At 37.3% G+C, this 18,328-nt stretch overlaps 1 protein-coding gene across 6 annotated transcripts in view; it reads right to left on the minus strand.

Moving 5' to 3' along the window:
- The window catches only part of INTS6 (integrator complex subunit 6), a 142,943-nt gene that overhangs the window by 93,954 nt on the left and 30,661 nt on the right, over positions 1–18,328 (minus strand). For all 6 annotated transcript variants that reach the window (XR_005884945.1, XR_005884947.1, XR_005884946.1 and 3 more), the window contains one exon: positions 1,164–1,347. Coding sequence is in view for 3 of the 6 variants with exons in the window: in XM_040991460.1 (XP_040847394.1) it covers positions 1,164–1,347 (184 nt within the window). In the remaining 3 variants the exon portion in view is untranslated. The remainder of the gene's footprint in view (positions 1–1,163; positions 1,348–18,328) is intronic.

Below are 18,328 nucleotides of genomic sequence, written 5' to 3' on the forward strand. Positions count from 1 at the left end.
TGTCCACTTTGTAAAGTAGTATAAGAACCCACAGATTTAATGGTAGCGTTTAATGAGTAAGTTTTCTAACTTCTTCTACTATTTATAACTCTCTAAAGCTAATCCCTTTCTGCTTGTGAATTTTGCAATTTCCAAAAGCCACGGGATTTTGAAAAAATGTACCTAAAATATTAATTGGTATTTATAGTTTCTCTTAATTTACACAGTTTGGCATTACCACCCTTCCACCTCTGAACACCACCTGTGGCTGGAGTCCACGTTAGAGGTCCTGTTCCACCACAGGTGAATGGGCGGTAATGCTAGACTTCAACATTTTAGGCTGAACTAAAAGTACTTAGGTGAGAACTACAGTACTCCATGAAAAGAACTCCATGCATGCCAGATCCATTACTGAGCTATAATAGGTTTACTCAGGACAGATTCAACATTCCTTATCCAAACTGACTGGGACCAGAAGTATTTCACATTTTGGAATTTTTGGATTTTCAATTGAACATTTGTAGTCTAAAACCTGAATCTAACATGCTACAAAACATAAAACATTTTAAGCACAATATCCAAAAGGCTTCCTATTTTTTGAAGCATGTCAGTTTTCAGCATTATGGACTAAGGAAGCACAAACTGCACATAGTAGGGACACAATGTAAACTTACAGGAAATTAATCTACTTGCTAGTTCATCCCACATTATAGAAGGTCTGTGTTCACCTCATGTTCTATATGAACATTTTCACTAGTATTCGTTTAGTAAAGTGACCACCTGATTTCTCTAATCCATCTAATGTCTTGCCCCTTGGGACTACTGCCCTTAACCAGGCATATCCTATCAAATGAATAATGAAATGATTCTCTCAATTCTGTACAGAAACATAATTCTACAGCATTTCTAAATTATTGGTAATCTTTGTAGACAGAAAAATTAACAACTTCACTCAAATACCAGCCATTTCCTAACTACATATGTTAAAAATTACCATTATCACATCCATTAAATATGCCCTAATAAAGCAAAACCATAAGTCATCATTAATTAGTTTTGAAGCCATATATTAATTCCAAATAATTTATTAAACAAAAACAAATAGGACAATTTTTGAAAGGTACATTTTAACAGACAGATAAACTCTGCCTTTTAAGTTGAATTTTTGCTGGCATAAAACTTACCGCCTGTCACTTCACACATTGGTGTTATTGCAGAGTCATCTAAAGGCACACCTGTCAACTGTTCTGATTCTACAGACATAGTGCCAGGCAACCGCAACACTAATGCAAACAGCCTCTGATCCCAACGGAAAGGTTCCTTGGTCAATTCACTTCCAGGCAAAGGAGAATTAAGAGGTAAATGGAGCTGAAAGTAGGGAAGAAAAAAAAATCAGTAAGATTTCCATACACTAATTTTTTCCAAAGACCACTAGTATTAAAATTGCAGTGAGTCTCATATTACTCCAAAACAAGCTAAAATGAAAAAATAAAAGCTTATTCCAGCATTACTTCATTATTCGATTATTGTGTCAACTCAAACTTTATTGTAAAGACTTGCATTGAAAATTAAATACTTATTGCTCTAATGAACTTTGGATTTAGGCTCAACTAACCACCAGGTGCAGGACTGCATCCTTAAAATAAATCATTTCATTTAACCATTAAAACAATTTTGTGAGATACCTTTTATTCTTCCCTAGGCCAACGATAATATTTTTTCTATTACATAAAGCAATCTCAAATCTTTACAGTTGCTTATTAATTTAAAGCATGCTTCATTTTATGCAAGACATACATTCTCAAAGTATTTACATGAAAGTAAACTGTCACTAATTACATATTAATCATGATATGATAAAGTAGTGGCTCTTCCCACACCTGAGTAACTGTAGAAGAGTCTAGGGTGTGTTTAATGAATGCTTCTCCACACTCCCATTAAATTCACTAAATAAGACTCTCTTACAATTCTTAAGAATCTTACCAAGTGTTAAAGTGGTTCTAATGGGCAATTCTCCATCAAAAATTAATGCATACCAAGAGATTCCACGCATCATTCTTAGAATCACTGAAAAAAGTGACAACCAGTAACTATATCCTCACCAAAAAAAGCAGGAAACAGGGAAACACTAGGACAGAAATGGAGGAGGATGGGAGGGGAGAGAAAGGAGAGAAGGAAACAAAGGAGGAAGAGAGGGGAATGGAGGAGAAATGAAGTAGAAAAGGAGGAATGGGAAAGAAAAGGGAAATGGAAGGGGAAAAAGAAAGGTTGAACCTGAATTCAAGCAAGCCATTTGTTCTACAAGTTAAACAGGAATAAAAAGTCAAGTTCAACATCACTACAAAGAAGCAATCAGTCAAATCCAGAATGTGAGACATTCTATAGTATGAATGATCAGTGTCATGAAAAAGTCCAAGGCCAAGGGTGAGGAAGAGTTGCAAATGTCATAGAAGAGGAGAAAAAATACAAATATAGTTACAGTTACTTGGAAATAATCAGGAAAAACTGAAGTATCTTATCAGAACTGCTAACAATATCTGATCATGGTAACGCGCATGGCAAAAACAAAAATTGTTATCATCATATGATTTTTAAAAGCAACAGCTAGTAGCAGTCATCTGGCACAACATGATGTCACTTGGAATGCCTAAATCCTATGTCCTGACTTGGCTTCCTGCTAAAGCACATCCAGCGAGGCAGTAGATGATGGCACTAGTACTTGCCTCCCCACTAACCCACAAGGAGATCCAGGCTGAGTTTCCAACTTCTGGCTTTGGTTTGGCACTGAGGGCCTTTGGGAAATGAAGCAGAAGTTGAAAGCATGCTCTCCTGTAATGATTTATTCAATTGCCCTCTCCCATTCAATAAATTTTAATTCTAATTAATCAATAAAGCCTAAGATCAGAATACTCAAGGACATATTTCTACAAATATTAGAAAAACAATAGTGCTTTTCAGTACAGTCCAGGAAGGTTTAGCTAGAACCATCAGGCAAGAAGTCAAAAGGATTCAAGTTGGAACGCAGGAAGTCAAGCTATCCCTGTACGTAGATGACATGATTTATCTAGGGGAACAAAAAAATCTAAGAAACCATTGGAACTTACAAAAGAGTTTGGTAAAGTCACAGGATATAAAATCAACAGCCTTCATATGTACAAACAATTCCATGCCTGAAAATGAATATATATGATCAGTCCCATTCACAATAGAGTTGAAATATCGTAGAGCAAATTTAAACAAGAAGGTAAGAGATCTCTAGGAAGAAAATTACAAAACATTAAAGAAGTAAAGAGAAGACACCAAAATAAAGTAAATCTTCCATGATCATGGATTGGAAAAATACCAAATGTCCACATTACTAAAAGTAATACACAGATCCAATGTGATCCTAATCAAAATATCTATCATATTCTCCTCAGGTCCAGAAAAAAATGCTGTTAAAATAGATAAGGGGGGCCCAGTGATAGCGTTATCAGTTAAAATCCTCGCCTTGAACATGCCAGGATCCCATATGGGAACTGGTTCTAATCCCAGCACCTCCACTTCCCTTCCAGCTCCCTGCTTGTGGCCTGGGAAAGCAGTTGGGGACGGTGCAAAGCTCTGGGACCCTGCACCCGTGTGGGAGACCTAGAAGAGGCTCTGGCCTCGGAATGGCTCAGCACTGACCACTGTGCTCACTTGGGGAGTGAACCACTGGACAGAAGATCTTTCTCTCTTTCTCTGTTCTTCTCTGTATATCTGTCTTTCCAATAAAAATAAATATTTTTTTAAAAAAAATAGAAAAGGGAACACAAAAACTCCAAAAAGCTAACATTCACAAAAACAAAACAAAACATAGTTGGATGCCTCACTGTACCAGTCTTCAAGACATATTACAGAGTAGCTGTAATCAAAACAGCCTGGTACTGGCACAAAAATAAACATGAAGATCAATGGAACAGAAAGAAATCCCGGAAATGAACCCACACATCTACAGCCAACTAATTTTTGACAAGGGAACTGAAATCAATCCAGGGAGAAGGAATAATCTCTTCAACAAACGATTCAGGGAAAATTGGATCTATGTATGCAAAAGTATCATGAATTGAGATTCCTACCTTACAACTTAATAAAAAATTAACTCAAAATGGATGGGAGACCTAAATCAACCCGATACTATCAGATTACTAGAGGAAAACACTGGTGACACCCTGCAAGACAGAGACACAGGCATAGACTTCTTGAAAAAGATGCCAGAAACACAGGCAATTAAAGCAAAATAAATAGGATTACATTAAGCTGAGAAGCTTTGGTCCTGCAAAGAAAACCATCAAAAAGAGACAACCATATAATGGGGGAAAATACTTGCAATTTATGCAACTGATAGAGTGTTAATACTCAAGATCTACAACAAGCTCAAGAAACTCAACAGGAAAACAAATAATCCAGTTAAGAAATGGGTAAAGACAGGAACAGGCAATTTTCAAAGGATAAAATACAAATGGCCACTACACATATGAAAAAATGCCCAGGATTTCTATCCATCAGGTATATGGAAATAAATCACAATGAGGTTCCACCTCATCCCTGTTAGAAAGGCTATCAACAGAAAATCAAAAAATGCTGGTAAGAATGTAAAGGAAGGATCTGACATGGTAGCCTAGCAGCTGAAATCCTCTCCTTGCATGTGCCAGGATCCCATTTGGACACTGGTTTGCATCCCAGTGGCCCTGTTTCCCATCCACCTCCCTGCCTGGGAAAGCAGTTGAGAATGGCCCAAGGCTTTGGGACCCTGCACCTGCATGGGAGACCTAGAAGAAGCTCCTGGCTTCAGCTCAGCTCAGCTCTGGCCATTGTGGCCACTTGGGGAGTGAATCATTATACGGAAGATTTTCCTCTCTGTCTCTCCTCTCTGTTTCTGACTTTCCAATAAATAAATCTTAACAACAACAACAACAACAAAGTGAAGGAAAGGAAAGTTCCTAAGACACTGTGGGACTGCAGACTAGTATAGTCATTATGAAGGATAATTTGGAGGTTCATCAAAGATTGACTCCTCCATCTGACCCAATCATCTCACTCCTAAAAACTTATCCAAATGAAATAAAACCAGCATATGTGACAGATATTATATCTGTACAACCATGTTCATAGCAGCTCAATTCACAATAGCTAGGATATGGAATCAACAAAGATATCCAGCATGAGACAAATGGATAAAGAAAATGTGGTTATATTTACATTATGGAATACTACTCAGCCATAAAAAAGAATGAAATCCTGCCTTTTGTAACAGAACGGATGCAAATGGAAACATTCCTGCTTAGCAAAATAAGTAACTCCCAAATAAGAAATATCATATGCTTCCCCCAATCTGTGGTAACTAACAGAATACAAAACAATGTTTATAAGAGGAGCATCTTGAGATTTGATTACTTTTTACAACCTGTGTCTATATTCTAGAGGAATAGTAAGGTTTTATTTCTACTTATTATTTCTTGAAATCCTTACCCAATGGAGTATTAAGCCTATGATGGGAAGAGAAATAAAAATAAGCCATTTTAAAATTTAAAAGAAAAAAAAAAGGAAAGAAGAGGGTGGATGGGAAACACATGCAGGAGGAAGGATAAGGTGGGAAGAATTACTGTGTGAAATGTGTTCAACTTCATAAAAAACAGAAAAATTTTAATGAAAAACACAAAAATATTTAAAAACAGAATGCAGTCTCAAAACACTGAAATCAACTGCCAAAGTTTATACTAATTCCTTCACAAAGCAAGACCTAATTACATTTCCTTACAATTCATAAATTAGACTAAAGCATTGAATTACATCAAATCTTAAAAAAAAAACAAAAAACAAAACAAAAAAAAAAACCTCTTGATTCTATTCTAAGAATAGTTCCCAGTGAAGCTGTGCTACACTTGCTGGTGCTCTGTCCAAAAGATTCATGCCAAGAGAATGTGCTGCAAGACTTCAGCAAGATGAGCCAACAGTTTGTGACTATGCCCAAGAGTCATGAGCTTTTCCTCTAGCACTGATCTTTAAGCAGAGGGCAGAGGCAAGAAGTAAGGAATGCTGAAGAAATCAGGGCCACATGCTGGCTCATGTCCCAGTCACCGGCTTCCCATCCAGCTCCCCACCTATGGCCTGGGAAAGCAGTCAAGGACAGCCCAAGGCTTTGGGACCCTTCACCCATGTGGGAGACCTGGAGGAAACTCCTGGCTCCTGGCTTTGAATCAGCTCAGCTCTGGCCATTCAGGATGCATGGGGAGTAAATCATTGGACAAAAGATCTTCCTCTCTGTCTCTTCTCCTCTCTGTATATCTGACTTTCCAATGAAAATAAGTAAGTCTTTAAAAAAAAAAAAAAAGAAGAAAATTTAGGAACAACACAACAGACGCAGCATAGGCACTGCACAGCCCCCTTACACTTACACACATACACAAAATTAATCATGTGATAATGAGCATCTGCAATGTAAAAAATAAACAACACTTTCTTACAATACTAAATCTAGAATACATTTCAAATAAGAAGAAAAGCCAGTGAGGAGTCAAGGTATTATTAAAATAGGAAGGAGTAATGTCAGGCAAGCAGGAATAAGAGAAAGATAAAAACCTGAAATTAAAACCTTCTTAGGAAAGCTGAATTATCCAAATCTAAAATTTATAGCTGAGATTCCAGAAATACCTTAAAATCACAAAGAAGAGGAACCTTCCTGAGCACAAGGCATACTGCACACAAATCAAGAGTAATATAAAAGTAAACATTACAAAAATATAATAAAAATAGGAAATTCCAAGAATCAGTCAAGAAAAATACCCAAGGGAAAATCCATATGACCTAGTAATACACAGAACAATGCCTCCATAAACTTGTTACCGTATAACAAATTGAAGTACCAAGAACATATCATTTCATGCCTACTTCATGCCCATAAAAAATTTTAAAGTTAGAAAACACTAAGTGTTGATAGGAATATAAAACTAAGTGACGTGACCTCTCCAAATACTCCTATGATGCTGTGCAAATATCAGTAATCTGGAGACCAATCTGACTACTTGGTAAAGCTGAAGATAGGCACATCCAAGAACCCAGCAATGCCACCTCCTAGCAAAACCCACAACATTCTACAAGAGTACTGATTATAGCATGATTTGAAAGAGAAAATCTATTCACCTTAAAGTATAATAAGGCAATCAAAAAGTAATGTAGTAGGATCTATTACAGTTGAACCAAATTCATAAACTAGATCATAAAAATTGAGCAAAAGAATACACATACATTAAATAAAGCAAATTATGACTGAATATACTAGAGCAATTAGCATTTATTCCAGGAAAGAGAACCTTACTAACTGAAGCCTCTGCCAAGTACTACCACTCCAAATGGTTAGTTTCTCCTGACTTTGAACTTTATACAAATGAAATTATACAGTATGATCTCTTCAGCTTATAGCTTCTTTCATCAATATTAAAGAAGTCACATTCATTCATACTGATGGATGTTACTGTAGATCAATCCTTCAGTTTGCCACGCTTTGGATTTCTGAATATATTATATTTTATTACCTATTTTTCTGGTTGGTAAGCATTTGGGCTGTCCAAGTATGTTATGAATAGTGCAACTATGAATAACAGTACACATCTTTGTGGAAAACACATTTCTGTTTACTATGTGCCTAGGAATAGAACTGACAGGTCATAGGGCATGAAAACATTTAGTCTTATTTGAAACTGACAACTTTCCAAAGTAGCTGTACCAATTTACACTCCCACCAGCAGTATATGAAAAAAGGAACAAGCTGCAACAACACTCAGTTTCAACTATCTTTTTTATGTGTGAATTTCCTATATCCCTAATATCTGTGGAAACGAAATGCCTTTTTACATATTTATTCACCATTTCAAAAGTATTCTTTTAGAGGTATTTCTTAATGTCTCTGCCTCTTAAAACTGGGTTGCCTACTGACTTGAACGATTGTTAATATGAGGATCAGTGCTCAGTTGAATATAAGTAGTAACACAATCATCTCCCCGTCTGCATCCTCTTTCATTATTTAAAGGCTTTCTTTTGATAAGACTTTATCTGATTTTTTTTTCTTTCACAGTGCTTTTTATGCCCTCAAACATTTTGGAGATATTTTCCTTTAAAAGCTTTATCATTTTACCACTTAACATAAAAACTGCACTGTAACTGGAGTTGGGTGTACAGTATGAGAGTAAAAATACTTCCCAATGGGTATCCTATTGACACAATACTATTTACTGAAAAGACAATCTTTTTTTCCACCATTATGTTAAGACTATCCTTTTCAAGCCACTTTTTGGATGTCACCTTTTTCTTGTTAGGTAAGTATATGTTTGAGTCTATTTTTGAGTCAAAAATAATATTAGATAAAAAATAAGGGAAAAATGTAAAGTAATACATACAGAATAACATCTCTATACATTGTTATCATTAACACTGTAGGAGTAGGTGTTTGATACCACCACTGGAGCACAGCCTCGTTGGTATGTCAACAGCCCATGCTAAAGACCTGAATTCAGGGTCCTGCGCGGTGGCACAGTGGTTAAGGTCCTCGCCTTGAACATGCCCGGGATCCCATATGGGCGCCGGTTCTAATCCCGGCGGCCCCGCTTCCCATCCAGCTCCCTGCCTGTGGCCTGGGAAGGCAGTTGAGGCCCAAAGCTTTGCGACCCTGCACCCGCGTGGGAGACCCACAAGAGGCTCCTGGCTTCGGATCAGCATAGCATCAGCCATTGCGCTTACTTGGGGAGTGAACCATCAGACGGAAGATCTTCCTCTCTGTCTCTCCTCTCTGTATATCCGCCTTTCCAATAAAAAATAATAAAAATAAAAATCTTTAAAAAAAATTTTTTTTAAAAAAGACCTGAATTCAATTCCTAGCTCTACTTTCTGTTTCAGCTTCCTCTAATGTGCAACCTGGGAAACAATATTACACCAGTCACCTACAATGTTCCATTTTGCTAACTTTTTTACAACTTATTTTTGTCTTTGTGAAAGCAGAATTACAGAGACAGAGAGGAGACAGAGATCTTCTTTCTGCTAGTTTCCTCCCCAAATGACTGCCACGGCTACAACTGGGCCTGTCTGAAATTGGGAACTTCTTCTAGGTTTCCCACATAGATGCAAAGGGCCAAGGACTTGGGCCATCCCTGCTATTTTCCCATGTGCATTAACAGAGAGCTGGACTGCAAGTGGAGCAGATAAGACTCAAACCGGTCCCCACATGGGATGATGGCAATAGGGACAGTGGCTCACTCACTGCACCACTGGGCTGGTCCCTTGTTCATCAAATTTTCTAAAATAGAATTTTATTAAAAGGAAAAAAAGTAGGCAAATATGGCAAAATTCTTCTTTCTAAAATACTAGAACACATTAATGTAAAAACATTTCTTTAACTAGAAAATTCTAACAAAATAATACAAAATTATCTAAGAAACTAATTTCTAATCATGCCATTATTTTATGCAAAACAAAAATCAAGAAAATGCCACTTGCTTCACTTAATAACAGGTAGATTAGATACAACTAGTAATACCAAGTTCAGATGTTGGTAAGAACTCTTATAAATAACTCCATTTGCACAACAGAGAAAGCAATAGACCAATATACTTAATGAACATCAATGCTAAAATGCTCAACAAAACACTACCCAACAGAATACAAAAATGCATCAGACACATCATTCACCTGGCCCAGGCAGGATTTACTCTGGGCATGCAGGGGTGGTTTAACATACACAAATCTATCAATGTGATACACCACATCAAAAAACTAAATAATAAAAATAATATGATAGTCTCAATCGATGACAAGAAAGCATTTGATAAAAATCAACATTCCTTCATGCTAAAAACCCTAAACAAGACAGGAATAGAAAGAACACTCCACAACATAATCAAAACAATTTATGAAAAATCCAATGCCAGTATCATAATGAACAGGAAAGACTGGAAGCATTCCCACTAAGATCTGGGACTAGACAAGGATGTCCACTATCACTACCGCTATTTAACATAATACTGGAAGTACTTGCAACTCCTATCATACAAGAATAAGAAATTAAGGGAATTCAAATAAGAAAAGAGGAAATCAAGCTATTTCTGTTTGCAGACAATATGACGCTTTATATAGCAGAACCAAAGGACTCAATAAAAAGACTGCTAGACCTTATACCAGTTTGGTAAAGTGGCGGGGTACAAAATAAATAATAGAAAGCAATGATCCTAGTGTATGTAAACAACTCTGAGGCTGAAAAAGAACTAATCAGCATGGTACGCTTCAAAATAACAAAGATACTGAAATACCAAGGAATAAACCTAACTAAAGACATGGAAGATCTTTGTGAGGAAAATTACAAAACATTAAAAAAACAAATAAAAGATCTCAAAAAGTGGAGAGACATACCATGTTCCTGGATGGGTAGAGTCAATATAATGAAAATGACTGAAAGGAATATACAAATTCAACATAGCTCCAATCAAAATACCTAGATCATTCTTCACAGAGCTGGGAAAAAATTACACAAAATAACAAAACTAGCCAGAACTAGACTGAAGGATAAGAACTTAGTTGGAGGGATGACAATCCCAGACCTTAGGACATATTATAAGGAGGCAGTGATCAAGTCAGCCTGATACTGGTACAGAAACAGAGAGGAAGACCAATGGAGTAGAACAGAAACATCTGAAGCAAATCCACACATGTACAGCCATCTAATCTGACAAAAGAACAGAAAATAACCCAGGGCCCAGTGCGGTGGCCTAGTAGCTGAAATCCTTGCCTTGAACGAGCTAGGATCCCATAAGGGTGCCAGTTCATGTCCCAGCCGCCCTCCTTCCCATCCAGCTCCCTGCTTGTGACCTGGGAAAACAATCGAGGAGAACTCAAACCCTTGGGATCCTGCACCCACATGGGAGATCTGGAGGAAGTTCCTGACTCCTGGCTTTGAATCAATACAGTTCCAGCCATTGCAGACACTTGGGGAGTGAATCATCGAACGGAAACTCAGCAAAAATTGAGTTTAACTCCTCTCTTTATATCTGATTTTGCAGTAAAAGTAAATAAAAAAAAAAACCAGGGAAGATACAAGGTCTCCTTAATAAATGCTGTAGGGACTAAGCCTGCAGAACTAACACTTGAAATTGTAAATGTCCATTTCAATACTGTTTTGCTAGATATCATGAATAATGAAGGTCTGGTTATTAATTCTAATTCCTCTAGTGCAAAAAGAGTCACGCACTGGCACCTAATTCTACAAGAAGGTTTTTGATTCCTGTTTTCACCACCCTTGTGATAAATTTTTATTTCAGTAGGATGATTGTTACCTTCACGTTGATGAAAACATATCACTTTCACGTTGATGTAGACTATGCTCTCTGACTGTATAAGTTAGGGGATATATAATAGAAGTGTTGCAGACACTGATACGTTCATTTATGAAGACAAAGTGCTGTATACCTCTAAGTATACAGGCCAGCGGTGGACTCCCAGTGAAATAACTGAATACATCCTAATAGTAAAATGATGGACTCCCTGACATTGTCCATGCCTACACTGTGTAGAAACACCTCAACAACAAGATGGGCTTGTGACTGTTCATGAAGTATAGCCACTGTAAAACTAGAGGAGAAGCCAATGTTGAGGGGAGGGACCTTGGGGAAGGGCACAGACAACCCCAGAACCTACAGAACTGTATCATAAAACAAAAACTCCATTTGACTAGCTATTAAAATACCCTGCAGGAGGTCAGCATGTGTTCCAGAAATTATATGTGCATAATTAATCTTTTTTATGGACCAACCAAATATGAGGCATATTGAGGTTCTGCAAATTAAGACAAATAATCAAGACAGCTCATATGGTATCAAAGCATTCTGAGAAGAAGGATCAGTTTCTGAAAGGAACTTTCAAAGCTGTGTTTAAAGATAAGCCAGCAAAGCGAAGACTATCAAAAGTCACAATGCTAGCCATCAAGATGTTTACTTTTTTTGTTTCTGGTGAGTATTAAAAAGGCTAGTGGTTTTCTGAGTCTTAATCCCAAAATTTAGTGTAAAAATAATTAAATTTAAATATCTAAAGAAATGACTATTAAAATAGCTATTAATAATAATATTTTACAGTAAGCAATATTAAATACCAGACATTATTATTTTAAACCCCTTTATGAGTGTATTAATTCAGTCAATCTACAAAATGAACAAGTGAGACAAGTGGGCAAAGGAGTATTACAATTCCCATTTACAAGTGATAAAAAACTGAAGTACAGAAAGCTTCAACAACCTGCAAGAAGATATACAAGTAGTAAGTAACAGGAAGACAGAATTCAGACCTAGGCAGCTCGGTCCCTTACTACTGTGTTCTTAAATACTTCATTATACTGGATCATCATTGAAGCCATTACCTGCATTTTTAAAAACCAAAATGTTAGTGCTAGTGTTGTGGCATAATGTTTTAAGCCACTGCCTGGGATGCCAGCACACCCACACAGGCACTGGTTCACGTTCCCATTGCTCCTCTTCTAATCCAGCTCCCTATTAATACAACTACTGGGAAAGCAGCAGACGGTGATCCAAATCCTTGGGCCCTTGCACCAATGTGAGAGGCCTGCAGGAAGTGCCCGGCTTCAGCCTGGCTCAACCCTGGTCAGTGTGACCTTCTGTTCAGAATCAGCAGAGGGAGGACCTCTTTCACTCTCTCCTTCTCTGTATATAACTATAAAAGAAATAAAATCTTTTTAAAAAAATTAAAAATTCAGATATTTCTACAAAAAAGAAACCAATTTGGGTGTCAGTGTTCTGGTGCAGCAAGTTAGACCACTGCCTCCTGTTACACTGGCATCACACCAGATGCTGACTAAACTCCTAGTTGCTGTATCTCTGAACAAAATCGTTGCCAATGGCCTGGAAAAGCAGAGGAAGATGGTTCAAGTGAAGAACCTAGGCGTTTTCTGCCTTTTGTGATTCCGCCTTAACGGCTTGGCTGGGGGCTGTGTGAACTCCAGGCCTGATAGTCTACGTGACACCCGGCAGGACACCTGGCAGGTCACGTAGGCAGACCACTCCTCAGGAAGGAGGTACCTGGTGTTTGATAAGATTCACAGCCCAACAGCTTATCATTTTGTACTTTTTGAAAGTTGCTTGTTTCAAACCCACCAATAGAAGCCTGCTAAGTCATGACTGTATAATTAATAGCCTGAAATGTTTAAGAACTGGGGGGCTTGGGCTCCCTTCGCTCTTCTGGCTTGCGCTTCTTGTCCTCCTTGTGGATCCTTGCAGCCTCGGCTGCGGCTGCCCCTCTCCCGCCCAGCCATGCTGGGCTGGGGGAGGTGGCTGGGTTACCTAGGCTAACCTGAATAAACCACCTTTTTGCCTTAGCACCGACTTCAGACTTGATGATTATCTGGGGATTTCAAAAACCGGCACAACACAAGTGCTTGGACTCCTGCTACCAAAGTGCAAAACTAAGGAATCCCTGCATCCCAGCTTCCGCCTGGGCCCACCTCTGGCCACTGACACAATCTGGCAATCAAATGCAACATTACTCTTTGTCCTTCTGTCTGTAACTCTGCCTTATTTGAAAGGCTTTAAGTTTCTTCTTTAACTTGGATACAATTGAACTTTTCGATACTGTTATTTTTAATTGATTAATTTTAGCATTTATCACCAATCCAATCATCATATCATTATCTTAGTAGTTGGCATAAAAGGAAACGTAACTGCAACTTAAGTTCTGAAAGACTCTTAGTTTTCCTCCTTCCCTTCAGAGAACCTTCCACCTTTCCACTTTAGCCATTTCTTAACTTATTTTTTTTTTTAAGAAATAAAACACTTCATTCTGGCAATGGAATGAAAAATAAATGGTGGATTAGTCTGGCGATGGTCCATATTAGGCATGGCCAAACTTTTGTATATTTATAAAGTACAGTTACACTTTTATTTGATTCTTTGTCACAGTTCAGATCCTCATTGTGATTTTGTTGAAAGTAGACTAAGACTCAGCTTTTTTCTAATATTTCTTTTTATTGGAAAGGCATATATGTCAAAGTAGACAGAGATCCTCCATTCACTGGTTCATTCCCCGCAAATGGCCAAAGTGACCACAGCTGAGTCAATCTGAAGCCAAAAGTCAGAACCTTCTTCCTGTATCTTCCACACAGGTACAGGGTCCCAATGGTTTGGCCAACCTCCACTGCTTTCCCAGGTCATCAGCAGGGAGCTGAATCAAAAGCAAAGCACCTGGGACACCTACCAGCGTCCACATAGGATGCCAGCGTTGCATGCGGAGAAGTAGTCAGCTACACTACTGCAATGGTCCCAAGACTCAATTTTATTTTTAATAGTTTATTCACAGAGCACATGTCCTAAGCATGGCATTATTACAGTATGGATAAATGAAGCCAGATAAACAGCAGTTAAAACTACATTAGACTCAGAATACAGATACAACACACAAAATAGAAGACAGACAGTAGTTAAAAACAGAATAAATTATTTTTTAAGGCACCTTTAACTTGGGAATATAAACAGAAATCTCCTAGAATACAACCTAACTCCAACAGAGCCCACCTTGAGTTATGGTCAATTTTCACCAACATTTAAGGATGTTTCCTTGCATCTGGATGTCTCCCAACTGGTTCTAATACTGAAGCATTTAAAAGTACATGTCTTTTTATAATCCTACTTATCACTTCAGTTTTAGTAACCCATTTACTGGTCTGCCAATTCTACCAACTTGAAGGGAATATGATTCTTCGCTCTTGCCTCTCCCTGTTGCCAACTGAAAGAGTAACTGAAGTTTCCCTCCCAAAGTCCAGAAAGTTCAAGAGTAAGAGAGCTACCGTGAGAGCTGTAATCAGCACATGAGCATCTCTCAGTGTTCTCCCTCCGCCCCAAAACACACACATAAAGGCTTACAAACACAATTTCCATGGCAATGTGTGAGGGGTTACAGAACTAAGCAGCCTTACTTCCAAGTGCATGTGCAACTAACCTGTTTTCTATGGCCCCTTTATATACTTACACATAAAAAACACAGACATGAACTGCAAACCCTGAAGGACAGGCTGGAGAAACAAAGAATCTACATCCTGGTGCCACATTATCTATTCCATCCAGCTCAGGATGAAAACTTCCACATGGGCATACTTCCACAGAGACTCACATGGGACAAAAAGTCATAAATGTCTCTGTGTGTGTGTGTGTGTGTGTGTGTGTGTGTGTGTGTGTGTGTGTGTGTGTTAAGAGATATAAAAGCATTTGACTCATACCATTTCCCAACATTCTTTATCTCAAACACTAAATTATTTTTCTAACATATATTGCCTGGTTAGTTCCAGGCAATACATACATGGTATATAGCAGGACCGGCTATCTGGTCTAAGCACTGAGAATCTGGGTGAATGGTAGAAAGCAGTAAGACATTTTAAGTAGAAAAACATACTAAAGTGGCTATGTTTTACAGGAATTCTCCTACCTAACTAAAGGAAGATTGAGTAGCTAGGATGAGTTAGAGATAATATAATCGTTTAAGAAAAGCACCAGGGTGACTGATAGACAAAGGAATAGGAATCAAAGGAAAAAAGACCAACAGCAAAAACCAAGGAACTGGTACCAAAAACAGTATACAAGATCTAGAACATAGTATTGCTAAGTCCCTAACATTTTTTTCTACCTTTACTTTTTTTTACCTTTAGCAATGACTTAACATGTTCAAAGGATAACAAGCACACATAAAGCATGACTAGGAAACTAACCTAAAATACATACACTCAGACATGTTTCTCAAAAGAAATAAAATATTACCAATACTAAAATATAACCATATGTAATTGCTAAGTAATACCTCAACTTATTCAGAATCTATCATAAAACATTTAAACTAGAATAAATCATAAATCAATAAGTCAGACTATTACAGCACATAAACTTAAAAAAAGAAGTTTGTGAATCATTTGAGAGCTATTATTTTCTAGGCTACTGAAAGCAGGTAATGTCTCAAGCATAAAATTTATCAACAGAAACTTACTGTAGTGCATCAAGTATGTCTCTAACTTGTGAAAACAGGATTTTTTTAAAAGATTAATCATTTCTCAAATATTCTTATATTCTTCAGGTTTTTCCTTACTTTTTAGTAGTCACTCTCCATTCCCCTAGTTCAACACCTTATTACAATTAATAATGCTTTTTTTTTTTGCCTCTTAAAACTTCTACACAGTTCCTCTCTCCCAAGTAGATCTTAACTAATAATTACCTACATCCATATCTCCTTGAGCACACCCGATCTCATAGAAGTAGGCTTATCAATTTTGTCTCCTTTTCTCCATTTTCTTTTGTTTTTGATTACACTGACTTCTGCTTTGAACTTACTATTTCCTTCTTTGGGTCTGGTTTAACTTTCCTTTTTCTGACTTCTGGATGTAGAAGCTTAGGTGATTTGCTTTTAGATTTTTCATTCCTTTCTAATTTATGCACTTACAGCTGTAAACATTTCCTTATAGCACTGCTTCAGAAACATGCCATAAATTGTACTTCTCCAGTCCTACTTTTGCCCAAAATCACAAAGCAAGTTAACTGAAAATTCATGATTTACTAAAATCTTAAAACCAGTTTCAGTAAGATGCTCTTCTTGAATCATCCTATTTACTCCTCTAATATCCCCATTATCCATAACTTAGATTCTACAGTATAGACAATTCATCATTTACTAAACTCTTTTACACAGTTTGAATACTCTGTTTGAATCATCCTATTGATTCCTCTAATAATCCTATCTTCTACAACTTAGATTTTAGGATGTCCTATCAATTCAATATTTCTTTGTGTCCCCCAAATTTAACAGTAAATGTACATTAAAATATGATATGTATGTTCACAATTCAGAATCATCAAGAATAGAAATAATACTGATTTCTCCCAAAATAACTTAGATTCAATGTAATTTCAATAAAAACCGCATTGCAGTAAGCTTTCTCGTAATCGCTAAGTTGCCTAACTTATATGTAAACTCAAAGGACCCAGAACAGAGCAATTTTGAAATTGCTTGCACTGAGTTCAAGGTTTACTATAAAACAATAATAAGTACTGAGTGCTGTATTGGCAAAAGACAGATACTAACAATATATAAAGCCCCCAAATAGACATACAAACCTGTGGGGAGCACATTTTCAACAAAGAACTCTCAGCAACAAACAGAGAAAAGGACAGTCTCTTCAACAGCACTAATACAATTAGTGAACCATATGTCCAAAAATGAACAATATTTTTCTTTCACCTTGTACATAAATTCTAAATTAAGTCATCACCTAACAGTAAGTTTTATCTAGCTGTCTACTGAAATAGCCTGAAAACAAAGACTAACTCAGCAGTAATGCTCACCCCAAAATCTAGGCTATGGTTTCCACACACCATCTTCTAATACAGGGAACTGGACTTTATTCCAAATCCAAGGCAAAAGTATCCAAGCTTAGAACAAGCTGTAACACTAGAAAGCAAAGAAGCTTTTCAAGCTTCTCAAGAAGAATTTCTTTACCACCCGTTAATTTCAAAACCTATTAACTGCACTCCTTTCAATTTAATCTCTTCTTTTCCCTCCACTAATCAAAGCCCCAAGTTTTAAGGAGAACACAGTCACCAATCAGATTTTTTTAGCCGTCACTCTGCTTTGTGGCTAAGTTTGGCCACGAGCTTGTGAAGGACTGTGATCAGAAAGGTCACGTATGTTAGATCATGCTCAAACTAGGAAGCAGCATGCCCTCCTGACTCCTTTCCCACAATCTGGAATTCATTTGTAAGATATGTGGTAAAACTAATATCAACGATTAAAATGAAGGTAAAAACAGAACAAAGTTAAACGAACCAAGGACAAACATCTGGTGCAGAACCAGCCTACCTTCCTGACTACCAACCTGTCCTATGAAATGATAGAAAAATCTTTTTATCTTTTTAAAATACTATCACATTGTGGTCTCAGAGCAGCTAAACTATCCTAAAAAACACAAAACATTTTGGAACCCTTGAAGGCTTCATCGGATACTAGATATCCATCAGTTTGGTTTTCTTTATTTCGGAAAATGTGCAGAGACACTGCATGTGTGTGTTATGCACAAAAAAGCACACATTCTAATCAAACTAACTCAAAAAGCCTTCATGATGCATTAAGCAGAAGGCTGGCACCTCCACTTTCAACCCACTCAGATCTGAGTTACTCAGATTGTCTTGCATAGATGGCAAAAAAGCTTCAACTAAACTTTTAATATACTTGGTAAAACTATGTCTTAATTGCTACTCCAAATATAATGCAATTTTAGTTCTTACAACAAGTAAAAACAATAAGCCATGGC

Source organism: Ochotona curzoniae, unplaced genomic scaffold (assembly GCF_017591425.1).
Source record: "Ochotona curzoniae isolate NIBS_2020 unplaced genomic scaffold, NIBS_Ocur_1.0 contig_64, whole genome shotgun sequence".
Lineage (NCBI taxonomy): Eukaryota > Metazoa > Chordata > Mammalia > Lagomorpha > Ochotonidae > Ochotona > Ochotona curzoniae.